The sequence below is a fragment of the Lepidochelys kempii genome, chromosome 3 (genome assembly GCF_965140265.1).
Source record: "Lepidochelys kempii isolate rLepKem1 chromosome 3, rLepKem1.hap2, whole genome shotgun sequence".
Lineage (NCBI taxonomy): Eukaryota > Metazoa > Chordata > Testudines > Cheloniidae > Lepidochelys > Lepidochelys kempii.
Genome location: NC_133258.1, coordinates 195,623,610 through 195,637,647, shown reverse-complemented (window position 1 = coordinate 195,637,647; position 14,038 = coordinate 195,623,610). Strand labels below are relative to the sequence as shown.

General features: G+C 39.6%; 1 protein-coding gene across 5 annotated transcripts in view; it reads right to left on the bottom strand.

The window, feature by feature from the left end:
- WDPCP (WD repeat containing planar cell polarity effector) overlaps window positions 1-14,038 on the bottom strand; it is a 278,133-nt gene that overhangs the window by 175,696 nt on the left and 88,399 nt on the right. For 4 of the 5 annotated variants that reach the window (XM_073339528.1, XM_073339532.1, XM_073339530.1 and 1 more), the window contains exons 2-3: window positions 1,566-1,650; window positions 6-50 (exon numbers count right to left, since the gene is read on the bottom strand). The exons of the other annotated variant lie outside the window; for it this stretch is intronic. In XM_073339528.1, coding sequence (XP_073195629.1) covers window positions 6-50; window positions 1,566-1,626 — 106 coding nt within the window. In that variant the 5' untranslated portion in view covers window positions 1,627-1,650. The remainder of the gene's footprint in view (window positions 1-5; window positions 51-1,565; window positions 1,651-14,038) is intronic. 5 annotated transcript variants of the gene reach the window in all.

Here is a 14,038-nt window from a genome sequence, read left to right as displayed (position 1 = left end):
TGTACCTGGTTCTTTCTTGTCATAGTATTGATGGATCCCAATGTCTTCATCTACATAATCAAGTAGAAATATTAAATCGTGATTGTGTGTCACTTGAAAAAATGTAGCACAAAAAATGAAATTGAATCACTTTTTAAAAAATTCCTCCTGGTGACTGGCAATGTTACCACTAATGGCCTGTAAATTGCAACTATTTTAATGGTTTTTTTGTAAATACTTGTGCACTTTGGGAAGCTCCCCTTCCCATGGTAAAAAGTTCCCATTTCTTGCTATGTGATACTCTAAGACATTAGACTTTAAATAGATAGTATGTTACTATAAATTGGCCCAAGACTGACTCTCTCATCCTGGCCTCGGGAGAGATTTTGGGGGAAATTCCTCAACTGGGGAAGAAGGTGGAAGGCATTTCTTTGGCTGGCTGATTTTAAAATAAAATAGCAGCTTCCTGAAGCTATTTAGAGGTTTGGAACGTTAGAATAAGAGCTGAGGAGATGGGTTAGTGGGCAACAGGTCAAAGGCGCATGATATATTCATCATATAGCTCTGCAATTTATCACATAGCTATCATTTCCAGAGATGGGATTTTATACACAGTATTTGTAATAAGCAAAAGCAATGTTAGGTTGGAATCCATTACAAAGAAATCTGAAAATAATGAACTGTTATTTAAAGATCTGGTTTCTCCCAACAAACAAAGTCTAACAGTTCATGTTTCTGAAATGTAACAGTTCATAACATGCTTTTAATTCCCATTATCATAATTAATTATTTTATTTAGGCTGCCAGGCTTTTCTGGACAGTCTGGCTATTGATTAAACATTTTATCTAGTTGTCATTACAACAGGCTTGTTCTCATAAAGATATGGGACACTGTGGGATATTGAGTCAATATTTGATTAATCATATTTTTGTATGGTTTTTAGTGTTACTGGAATGCACCTTGCTACAACTGTCATAGGGACTAGATGTCAAATAAATGTGGTTTTGGTATCGCACATTTCAAAACCAGTGGTCTGTTGAACATTGGATTTTAGCACTTGCAAAGCTAGAAGTATAAAGCTTTTTTCCACATGGATGGTAATTAGTCATGTATCTCAAATTACTTTGAAAACTGGAATGATAGTTTAATAAGATAAATGTATCTTAAGTATACCAGTTCTCCATTCAAAATTTTCAGCGCATGAGCAATAAAGTATTGTTACATATTAAGTACATATTATAATACTTCTGCAATCAACTGGAATGTATGAATGAATATCAATAAACTAGTCATTATAGTGAAACCTACAGTAAAGCAGCACACGGCTTCTTAAAAGGAAACATGAATTAGACAATATATAATCTTAATAATTTTTCATTATTGACAAAGATACTCCAGATCTATGATAAGATAAGAAGCTGACCACATTCTACCATACTACTTTTATATAATTTGCTTTCCCCAAGCTTAAACATAAACTGCAACTTCACATGAGTATTCAGAATTTTATATCAATTGAATATTCATTGATAGATTTTGTTATCTGTTTTAGGAAAAGGTTGGAATTTGGACACAGTTGATTTACCCCCAACATGTAAAGTATTCTTCAAAGACCACAGGTGCATCTCAGTCAGGCAGAAAGACATCTGATGGCAGATGGAAACTCAGGCCTATCAAAGGAAGGAAAGAAACAACATGTGCAAATTAATTACCTTCTTCCACCAGTGAAACTGAAAGTCCCTTGGCAACTAAGTGGTAAAATAGGCTGCCATTGGAGATATTCTGAAAGCAGAATTATTCAGTAACCACACATACACACTGCTCTTATTTCTGCTCCTATGAATGATGCTACCTAAGAGACAAAAAAGTAGTCCTTTCTGTTATACTAAATGTACTATGTTGCTATATGTATTGTGCCAGACCAGTGGAATACAGAAGTCTGGTCGAAGGCAAATATATTGTCCACTAGATGAACAGTTTTCTGTTCCCTGACTGACCAGAGCAGGGGCTGCCTTAGAGCAATCAGGAACCTGCCAGAACCAATTAAGACAGGCAAGCTAATCAAGACATCTGGAGCCAATCAAGAACTTTCTAGATTCAATTATGGCAGGCAGGTTAATCAGGACACCTCGTTTAAAAAGGACCACCCATCAGTTAGTAGGGGGGCATGCAAGGAGCAGGGAGTGAGAAGGTGTGCTGTTGGAACAGTGAAGAGGTCAAGTGTGATCAGGCTTCAGGAGGAAGATCCTGCAGTGAGGATAAAGAAGGTGCTGGGGGAAAGGCAAGGGGGAAGTAGCCCAGGGAGTTATAGCTGTCACACAGCTGATACAGGGAACATTGTAGACAGCTGCTATCCACAGAGCCCTGGGCTGGAACCCGGTGTAGAGGGTGGGCCCAGGTTCCCTCCCATCCCCCACAACTCCTGATCGGACACAGGAGGACTTGACCTGGTCTGTGAGAAATACTAGAAGGGAAGGTCTAAATTGGAAAGGGATCTGCCCTGTCCCCGACCCACTAGATGGGACACAGAGACTGTGGGGATTGTTCTCCATTCCCCCATGCTGGCCAGTGATGAGGTTAGCTGAGTGGATGGCAGGTTTGAGCCATGAGCAAGAGTGGCCAAACTGAGGGCTGCTGTGAATCTCTGAGGCAAGCAAATCTGCCAATAAGCGCAGGACCCACCGAGGCAGAGGAGGAACTTTGTCACAGTACATATGGATTGTATTTAAATTCTAAGTAGTTATTACAATAGGATCAAAAACAGACTCTAAGGGCCTGAAATATACCATTTTGAATCATTGTAATTGCCTCTCATTTGTATATAAAAGTTGACATATTCAGCAACAGCAAAGTCGGTGATACATGGGAATGAATTTGAGATAATAAGGTGGTTGTTTGGTTTTTTGCTTTATATTTAGAGCCAAATTTACAACCAGACTCTATCTTTGTCCTTGCAGCTGTTTACACCATTACCACATACACGTGTGTCAAAGTAATAACTGTGCAAGCAAAATTAGAGGCTATTTTTTCAGGTTTGACCCCAGAATATTAGAATATACTTTTAGGGCTTGACCCTGCAAGCCCTGCACATAGGGAACATTCAGTGAAGTCAAGAGAGTTTTGAACATGAGATCCTTGCAGGCACTAGTAATTAATGTGAAATACCTAAAGTGATGGCTTTCCTAGATCAGAAACATAGGGAGATTATATTAAATTATTACCAACGCACAAGGACAACCGGTGTCAATCAGATAAAATGTCTGAGGTGACTTATTTAACATGATTGCAATTCTAACTGTTTTTTGCTTCTTTAAAGTGTTGTCTCTCCATATTCACAGTTGTGAGAATGAGTCCCCTTCTCTACCCTCTCTCCTCCCATGCCACTGAGCATCACGAACCTTCTGGAAAATAGTTTCCATTGGACCTGTGTGACCAACCTCTTGTGGCACCAAATATTCCCAGCGGACGTTACAAACAAGACCATGTGCCCCAACTGCCTCTGCCCAGTGGTCACATCAAAGTAGAACGCTGTGGAAGGTGGGCATTTAAAATGAATATGCAGGGGCAACAGTCTTGAAGAACCGTATTTTGTATGGTACTGGCCATGACCATGTTTTTCATTTTTGAGATAGGCTCTTGTTTTCCCACTGTGGGAGTCTAAATAGTACTACAACTGTAGCAGGATGGGCTGAGGAGTTCTAATTGGAACTGCCAAACCCCAAAACAAGCATCTGATATAAATGTCAAATCAAAAGAGTTGTATGATGAAAATATTAGAGACTTATCATGGATGTCACCTTAGTCCTGGTAAAGATTGTTGAAAGACGCTGAGATACTTTTGCCCTAACTAACATATAATATCTCAGTGCATGGCCTAATCCACTTAAACAGTGCTGAATGGAAAAAGCATTCCTTTTATATTGATCCCCAAAACCACAAAAAAAAAAATCTTGCTGACTTCCTAAAGCCCTTAGTCCTACCCAAGTTCAAGTTCAAAACACACGACACCTAGTAAATGGAGTATAGTTTTCCCTGGGTGAGAATGAGTTTTTGGCAAGAACACCAGGAGATTGCTGGAACTCGGGCACCACTTTTGGAATAAGTATGGGATGAGGACACAGGACAACACTGTCCATGTGGAAGAGAGTGAAAGGAGGCTAGCCATTAAATTCTGTAATGCTCTTGTTCTTCTGGTAGATGTAACTGACAAGTGGAAGAAAAACAGGTCCTCAAGAATCACAAGGTTAAGGTCCTTGATAGAATGTGGTCTCTAATTGACGGGAAGACATTAATTAACCACTTTTCAGAAATTTTGTGAGGGTGAAAAAAAACAGAATCTGCCACTCACATGATAATATTGAGCTGGCATGCAGGATCACCTTGACAGAAGACAAGCGGCTGAGAGACTTAGGCACAATGAATAATCTAGTATATGGACGCAGAACCTGGAGATAGTGCTACCATCTGTTTATAGAGAAAATCTTTTCCACTTTTGAAAATAGTATTTCAACGTAAATGGATTTCTGAACTGCACCAAAAAATCGCCTACCCTTCAACAGGGCACACCAGATCACAAATAATTAATGTCCTGTGACCCAAGCTAAGAGGTGGAGCAACTCAGCAACTGTGGATTAGGATGCACAATGCCATCTTTCTGAGATAGCAGGTCCAATTATACCAGTAGGAGAGAAAAAATTCTCATGAGACCTTCATTAATGGACTCTGTGATTTAAATCCATTGAGGATCTCACTGTACAATATTGCTTCACTGTGCTTATGCTCTAATAAATTGGTTAGTCTCTAAGGTGCCACAAGTACTCCTTTTCTTATTATTAGGAGAGTACCTCAGCTGTACAACTGATATACTTTGACTTCTTACGACTTCAGGCTGCTTTCATTTTATTTCTTGGAAGGCAGAATATTCATTGAAATTTGCTAGACTCCTTTTTTTGGTTACAAGGAGTCTACATCTTCAAACCTGGTGGTCTGGTCTCCAAAGTATTCTCTCTGACTAGTCTTACAGTTTTATTCTGGCAATCAGCTTCTTCCAAGCTTGTAGGTTCACTGTCACTCATAAATTAAGCTCATTCTTCATTGCAAACTTCAAAGTCAACATTCACTCAATCGGATTATGATGACGAGTGAGTACAAAACATCTGCTAAACATGGCATCCTGATTTAAACTTCTCCAAGTATGAGAGCCAACCGAGACATTAACAGTTATGGTAATACTTAGAACAAAATTCTTGCTTTTTCATCTAATTATTACCATTATATTTTTGGTTTTAGTCTGTTTATGAGCCAAGCCTTGAGTATCAGAGAGATAGAAAGGAAGAGAGGAGCAAAATGGAAGGGCTGCATTAAGCACCAAAAGAATGCTTTCAAGTGTTTTTTTTCCCTTGTGTGTCTGAGAGGAAAAGACAGAAAGGTGCTTTGCACTCAGCACCAAATAATAACTTTTGGAGACTTTTCCTATTTTTAAACATTTTCACTCCACTATTGGAAAAAAAAAGTTGTGTAACAAAATGATCAAACTGAAGCAGCATATTCAAAATTACATTTTAGTCCTCAGCTGAAAAATGATGGATTGACTGTCCAGGGAAGCGATGTCCTCTGTTTATTCACAGAAGGAGTAAAAGATGGATCCTGCCACATATCCAAGCCTGATCTGGGAGGTACCACATCTAGGCGTGAGGGGCAATTCAGTTTATAGATCCATCCTATCCTTGGCCTCTATGCCCTGACTATCAACAAGAAGGCCAATCAGTACCAGTTGTGGAGATGGCTTGTTTTGGGGAAGTGATCACCAGTCCACTGGAAAAACTTTAACCATCCCCTAACCTGAGACATCTTCTGTTTAATAATATTTTACTCCAGATTGCATGAATGGAAGACTTATGTCCCTAAAATAAAATGTGATACATTACATGCGTTAATATTCACTATTATGGAATTATTCTCCTCTGGTAGGAAAAATATTTTAAGGAACTCAACCAGGCACAACAATCAAATTATAGCGTCTCAATATCTAACTACCTGATTTGTTGCACAATTTTCTTAACTCTTTTAAAAAAATTATTTGCAAAGTTTACATTTCTTTAAATGCATCAATTAGGCTCTGCTCCTGCAAAGACTTACGCACATGCTTCAAGCATATGAGATGTTCCATTGAGCTAAATGAAATTACTCATCTGCTTGAATTTAAGCAAATACATCTTTGCAGGATTTGTAAACACAAGTGCAGATTACCTTTTACATATGCCCTTTTCTTGCTTCTGGTTTATAAGTTTTGAGATCTTAATTTTTTTCTGACATTTGATTTCTTCATTGGCTTTAAAGCTCTCCTTAAGCTTGCAAAGTTCTGATTTAAAAAATTGAAAGAAAAAGAACTATTTTGCTAGGAAAATTTCCCAACCTATTTTTACATAAAAATAGTTGGGATATATGTCTATATAAATATATATACACATTTTTGCTGTGATGTTGATCAAACTATACATTAGCTAAGGCTTTTTCCAGAGTCCTAAAGTGAGCTCTATTTTAGCAAAATATCATCACAAACATTTTTTTTTTAAACCTTAGCAAAATTAATTACACGAGAGAATAAGGAAATGGCTATCATTTTTATAAGCTTCTGGACAGAATATCTCCCAAAGCTCAGTTTTGTTTTTGACTACTTTTTCCATGTAGGCATCAGAATTCTCTCTCTGTAATCACTGGAATTCATTCCCATTCTCATTGTCAAAACTATAACTGATCAGATATCAGGTGTTCGTTCAACCAATGAGGTAAGCCAGAAAACCACTCTACAGTTCATTCTGTGTTTCTGCGATGTAATACCTGGAGCAGCAGTGATCAGTCTCTTTTTCTTCTTCATGACCAATTTCTCCTTCACCAAGGAGAGTAATTCCTTGCAGAACAGTGATATTAAGAAATGTAATAGTCAACTGTGTGAGATAAAGTTTGGATCCAATCAGAAACACTAGATAAGGAGGTATGTACTGTAGCTTTGATGAACAGACAAATACAGTATATTTCATTGTGCAAAATATGCAAAACACATTTTAAAAAGCTGAAACACAGGAAGGTTCATATTTTTAAAGTAATCTTTTTTTTTTAATTTTACTGTAACTTGATCAACTATCTTAAACAATAGTTATCCAGTACAAACAAGTAGATTTCTTTGAGCTCAATTCTGCTCCCATAGCAATTAATGGAAAAATAAACATTGACATTTATGGGAGCAGGATCATTCCTTTTATATCTGTTCACATGGATGTCATGTCTTGGGAAAAATATTTGACCTGAGTCAATGGAAGGCATTTAGAAACAAAATAAAAATGTAAATCTGGTTTTTAAAAAAAAAAACAAAACAAAAAAACCTTCATTCGGAATCAGTTTGTAATCTGGTTGAGTACAAAAATAACTGCTAATATCTGAATATCTGAGTCATTTAAGGAAACTACTCTCTTATCTCTCAAATTTCATAGGCATGTCAATATTTTTCATGTAGGTGTTCCCACTTCCATCTGCTTACCATGTCTGGATACAGGAGAGCTGACAAGGAAAATAATAAATTAACTGTCTTTGTTGGCTTTGGCCCAAATGTCTAAGGGCTAGATCCTGCAAACGGAGCAATGTGAGCAGACACCTACACCTCAGCACAACACCACTGAAGTCTGTGGCAATCTGAGCAGGTAGAGAGATTTGCCTGCCTCAGTCTATTTGTAAGAGCTTCCTCTAAGTTTAGATCCAGAATTGAAACTGAACTTTCCCAAATGCAAAAGGTGTTTGGGATTTGGTTCACTGCAGAAATATCCCCAAGTCACACAGTTCTTATTTGGATTTAAGTTCTGGGCTTGTGGGGGCAGATGTGGTGTTCCAGTTCATTTCTGTATCTAATAATCCCTTGCCTGGATTTTATAGGTAAGAATTTACACCTCCTAGGAATAGGGGTGCCAACTTTCTAATTGCACAAAACCGAACACACTTGCCCCACCCTGCCCCTTTCCTAAGGCCCTGCCCCTCTTCCACCCCTTATCCAAGGCCCCACCCCCCACTCACTCCAGCCCCCCTCCCTCTGTTGCTCGCTCTCCTCCACCCTCACTCATTTTCACTGGGACGGGACAGAGGGTTGGGGTGTGGGAGGGGGTGAAGGTTCCGGCTGGAGGTGCGGGCTCTGGAGTGCAGCTGGGGATGAGGAGTTTGGGATGCAGGAGGGAGCTCCAGGCTGGGGCAGGGGGCTGAGGTGTGGCTCTGGGAGAGAGTTTGGGTGTGGGAGGGGGTTCCGATCTGGGGCAGGGGGTTGGAGTGCGGGTGGGGGTACGGGGTCAGGGAGGGAGTTAGGGTGCAAGAGGGGGTTCTGACCTGGGGCAGGGGGTTCAGGGTGGGGGCTCCGGCCAGGCAGCACTTACCTCAGGTGATTCCTAGTCGGTGGCACAGCAGGGCTAAAGCAAGCTCTATGCCTGCCCTGGCTCTGTGCTGCTCCCAGAAGCGGCTGGCATGTTCGGCCTCTAGGCAGAGGTACAGCCAGGTGGCTCTGTGCTGTGCGCACTGCCCATGCCCACAGGTGCCATCCCCACAGCTCCCATTGGCTGCTGTTCCAGGCAAAGGGGAGCTGTGGAGTACTCCCTGATCACCCCTGCGCCTAGGGGCTGGACATGCCGGCTGCTTCCAGGGAGCTGCACAGAACCAGGGCTGGCATGGAGCCTGCCTTTGCCCCACTGCACCGTTGACTGGACTTTTAATGGCCCAGTCAGCAGTGCTGATCGGAGCTGTGAGGGTCCCTTTTTGACCGGGCATTCCAGTCAAAAACCGGATGCCTGGCAACCCTACATAGGAACTCTAGCAAAGAACAGGTTTCAGAGTAACAGCCGTGTTAGTCTGTATTCGCAAAAAGAAAAGGAGTACTTGTGGCACCTTAGAGACTAATCAATTTATTTGAGCATAAGCTTTCGTGAGCTACAGCTCACTTCATCGGATGCATACTGTGGAAACTGCAGAAGACATTATATACACAGAGACCATGAAACAATACCTCCGGGAAGTATTGTTTCATGGTCTCTGTGTATATAATGTCTTACAGAGACCATGAAACAATACCTCCGGGAGGTATTGTTTCATGGTCTCTGTGTATATAATGTCTTCTGCAGTTTCCACAGTATGCATCCGATGAAGTGAGCTGTAGCTCACGAAAGCTTATGCTCAAATAAATTGATTAGTCTCTAAGGTGCCACAAGTACTCCTTTTCTTCTAGCAAAGAACAAGCTAAACTTGAGAATGAACAACTGAAGTTTTGTTGCTGTGGGAATCATAACTCTGACATTCTGATATCTATATGTTTAAATTCTCATCTTTAAGGTGGCATTAGCAAAGCTGTATGTATGTGTTTAAACAGAAGTTTGATATTACACAATAAATAACATTCAGGGCCTGGTTCTCATTTTCCCTATGTCCCTTTACGCCACTCTGGCAGGGTAAAGGGCTTTAAATGGAGTACAAATTACATTACATTTATCCCCCCCACACACCTCTTTTTATACAAAATCCCCTTTACACTGTCAGAGAAATATAAAGAGGCTTTAGTGTAAATGGGAATTAGGACCTCCATTTATAAATGCAATCCTCAATTTTAGGAAGTGGAAATCCATACATGTTCTTATAAACCAACTCAATACAAAATCTGACTCATCTTAAAATATGAGTTTCAGACTTTTTTCAGGAAAAAAAAGATAATATGTAGATGGGTCTACAACACACAGTATACATTCTAATGAAGTACACACTGAAGCTCTTATTGTAAGAAAAGGCTGAATAATCATTGAAAGGAAATACATTATCTGATAACCCAAGAATTCTGGCATGAAAATCATACATCGTAAATTTATTTCCATATGCCGTGAAGTTGTTTCATGCTCCATTGAATTAATTCTTCATGGTTTTTATTATTGTTTTAGAAATCTGAAACTAAGTCCTGTCTTTTGTAATGACAAATAGTTAAGTTATATTTACTGTTTTAAATTTTAACATATTTCAGTGTTTAACTAACAAAATTATATAGCTCCTTAAAATATCAAAATTACTACATAAATCTCATCCTAATAAGTTCAGCTATAAATCAGAACAAACATTTTAGCCCCAAGTGATAGTAATTAAAAGCACATCTTAAATACATATCTTTCATTTAATGTAGCTGCTACTCATCTATCTTACCTAGATTCAAAATATTGCAGTCCTGGTCCTGCAACTAGTTCTGTATGGGTGGACTCCAATGGGGATCCATGTGGGCTAAAAGTGCCACCTATGCAGAGCCAATAGCAGGATCAGATCCTTAAACAGTATCCAAAAAATAAATAAAAAATTCAGAAATTCACTGCATTTTTATTGACTGTTAAGTATCAGGATTCCAGAAATCATTATTTTGAACAGTTTGGTTGCTTAGCTGTGTGTTGTAGAGTCCTGAAGCACATGGTGAAGAACTACTATTTGTTGCGGATCAGCTATACTTGACTTCTTGGATTAGCAATCTCTTGAAAAAATGTCAACAACTTGTCAGTTCACTCCTGTTCAAATATTTGCAGGGAAGAGATGTTCTAAAATACGCTTATATGAACGCTCTGTATTTCTAGATGCTGATCGACGAGTATTTGTGTTTATTGGAGGGTATCTCCATTTTACGCAATTTTACATTAACGACAACCTGATTCACTCACAGTATTGGTACACCTAGTTTGGTTAGGGGAATGATTTTTTACTGAAATACTTACATTGATCCTAGTGTAGACACAGTTATACTGGAATAAAGATGCCTTATACTGAAATAGTTATACCGATATAAAGTGCCCACTGCAACCTTTATGTGTGCTGAGTCTTTGTCCAGCTTGCTGGAAGAAAAGGGGCATTGCCCCTTTAAAGGTTCCCTTGCAACAGTGGGGGAAAAGGGAGAAAGCTTACAGGGATGGACAGGAAGGACAGGATGTAGTTGGGGCCAGGTCAAGGTCACTGCATTGCCCTTCCTGTTAACAGAAAGAGTGGGAAAGGTATTTATACGCCATGCAGCCATGAAAGACCCTCTTTCCCATGATCCGGATGGAAGAACCCACCCACACATGTATTTGGAATAGGACCGGGTTCCCTTCTGACCTGCTGTGGGCATCACACTAGTTGCTCCTTTTCCCTGGTGTGGCTGGGAAGGAATTTTCCCCTCCCCGCCAGATTGGCCAAGGGTTTTTCATCTTCCCCACAGCTGGTCTGGTCTGGTGGGGTGGAGTAGACAGGTTAGGTTATCATGTCACAATTTATACATAATAGTTGTGACAGATATTCAGTGCAGGTACTTGGTATGGAAGGCATTCGGTTATTGCATACATGGGATTGGAAAAGGATTTGAAGGAACACATCCCTTATGAGAACTGAGTAAGTGGGGCTGGAGGCTCCTTATGTCTCGCCAGTAGGGAGCCAAACCCCTCCTTTTCCTGGTCCCCTTTAAGGGAGCTGAGGAAAGGGGTTTGGAGCTCCTACATCTGGATCAGAGATAACCCCCTCCTCACTGCACTGTACAATTTATTGCCAGATTATTCACGTATAATGCCTGAAAGTAAATTGCGGCCTAATTAATCCACATTCATGGCTTTCTGTCTTTCTTCCAGCATGGATGGACAAAGAACCTTTATACCGCTATAACTGCCCACACTAGGAGGGCTGTACCCTTTAACTATAATGGTATAGTTAAAGCAATACAATTTGCGTGTGTAGACAAGCCCTTAATTACCATCAGACTTTTAATTTATAATAAACTCTGCTCAATTCTTTCTGTGCATGCTCAAATCCTGGCCTTTAATATAATTAAGTATCGCTATGGTACAAATTGGTACTCAAGGTTGTAGCAAAATGTTGTGCATTTTTATCTGTAAAATCCAATGCCTCATGATCACCATCTATTCCCTCCTTATCTCCTGTGTCCTTAGTCAGTCACACTAAAGTCAACAAGAGTTTTGGCTGAGTGAAAATGGCATGATTTGACCCTTTAAAAGTAAAAGCATACAGAAGTGTGTGTGTGTGTTTTTGGCATACATTTTGTGTATCTGCCTTAAAAGCATCTATTTTTTTTTTGACTCGCTGTTGCTTCACTTTCCTTCTGAAACAAGCCAATATTTTCACACCTGTGTGCCTATATTTTAGACACCTAAAGCCACATTTAGGCACCTAAATAAAAGTGGCCTGATTTTCAGAGGTACTTAAGCCACTTCTAAACATCAGGCCTCATAGTTAGGTATCTAAAAATAGCTTTACGTGCCCAAGATCTGAACAACACCTCTCATTCTTATACAAATTCCCTAATTTTGACAAAAACATATATAAATTCATTTTGGGACATGGAGAGATGGGCATTGCTCTAGTGTAATGAGGATGAAAAAATAAACAGGTGCTTCTATAATAAATATAAACGAACACTGGCTGAAAAAGATGCAGTTTAATAACCACAGTACAGATAAATTTATCAGGTTCATTTAAATATCAGTCAATCTGACTAGGCACTTACAGTGCCCTCATCATCAAGGTATTTGAGTGCCTCACAGACATTCATGAATTTATCCTCAAAACACCCCCTTGAGGTAAGGAAGTAACATTGTTCCCATTTGACAGATAGGGGACTGAGGCACAGAAAATACTGGCTTGCCCAAGGTTAGACAGCTATATATTGTGGCCAGTTCAGAAACTGAATCCAGATCTCATGAGTTCCAGCCCACCGCCTAACCCAGAAAATCATCTTTCATTCCTTCATGCATACTTTTACTACATATTATTGATACACTCTTGTGAACGGCAGCTATTGACCAACTTACAAGATAACAGGATTAAGGATAACTAAACCGAATGAACTTGAGGTAATGCTATTTGGTAGAGACATTCAGTTTATGAATCAGTCATACCTCTGAGAACATTAATGAAGCCCAGCACTCATTGTTCAATTGATACTGCAGGCAAGTCTTACAATCTGTAGCAACTGTCTGACAGAGTGGGTGTGAAAAGTTAAAAGCTCACCAAAGAGAGATATTATTGACCTGGGTTTTGACTTCATAGAGTGAAAAGTTCATAAACACATTTTGGTACAGACCCTTAAGGCCTTTATAAAATCCTGATAACAGATAAGTAATTCACACTGTTGATAACCAGTGTTGACACGACAGAGTGATTGTAGAAGTATACAGACTATAATGGTGGCTCTATTAATACCAGTTGTAGCTAAACCAGATTCTAACATTGCTTGGCTAGCAACTGCAGGGCTGCATTGACATAGAGAGTTTAAAGAAATATTTGCACCATTGCTCTAGCAGTGGGGCAGCTCCCATTTGTAACGAGGCACGTCTTACTCAGAGCAGAAGCTCTTTGGAGCTGAGAAAGTTGTGGAGGAAAAATCCAGTAGGCCTAAACTTCCCAAGCAGGCCTAAAACTTTGGTCAAGCTAACTGTGTGTGTAAAAGCATAAGGAGAGGCTGAGGAAAATTCCATTGTGGGGCAATTGCAACAGCACAGCTTAAGAAGTGTAACTCTAACAGCTAGACATTAGGAAAGACCCATTAACCACAAAGAACAACCTGTCAATAACAGGAAAAGCTTGTTTTGCTATATCCCAAATAAGTAAACCTACTGTTAAAGCTTGCACAATATGCCAAATAAGGGAAAATGCTGTTAAAGGAAGTGTGCTTAACAAATTGTGGTTTTCAGCTATATAAACGCCTGTATTTTCTGCTTATGCAGAGCAGCTATGGCTGACTCTACCTGTATACGCATACTTGAATAAAGCCTCAGGCGATTCTGATTTCAAACACAACGCGTGGTTAATTTTCCACCACGTCTTATCCAGGTTTGTAATGAACAGTGTAAATTGATGGATCTGTAGAAATAGTATAGAACAACAACAACAAGGAAATTCAAAGAGTCTGAAATACTCTTTGTGACTCATCCCTATATGCACAGGTATTTTAGTTCATCAGACATATAATACCAGCCACTGTTTAGGGAACATGCTGTAATTCTGAATTTAGTTGCTTTCAGC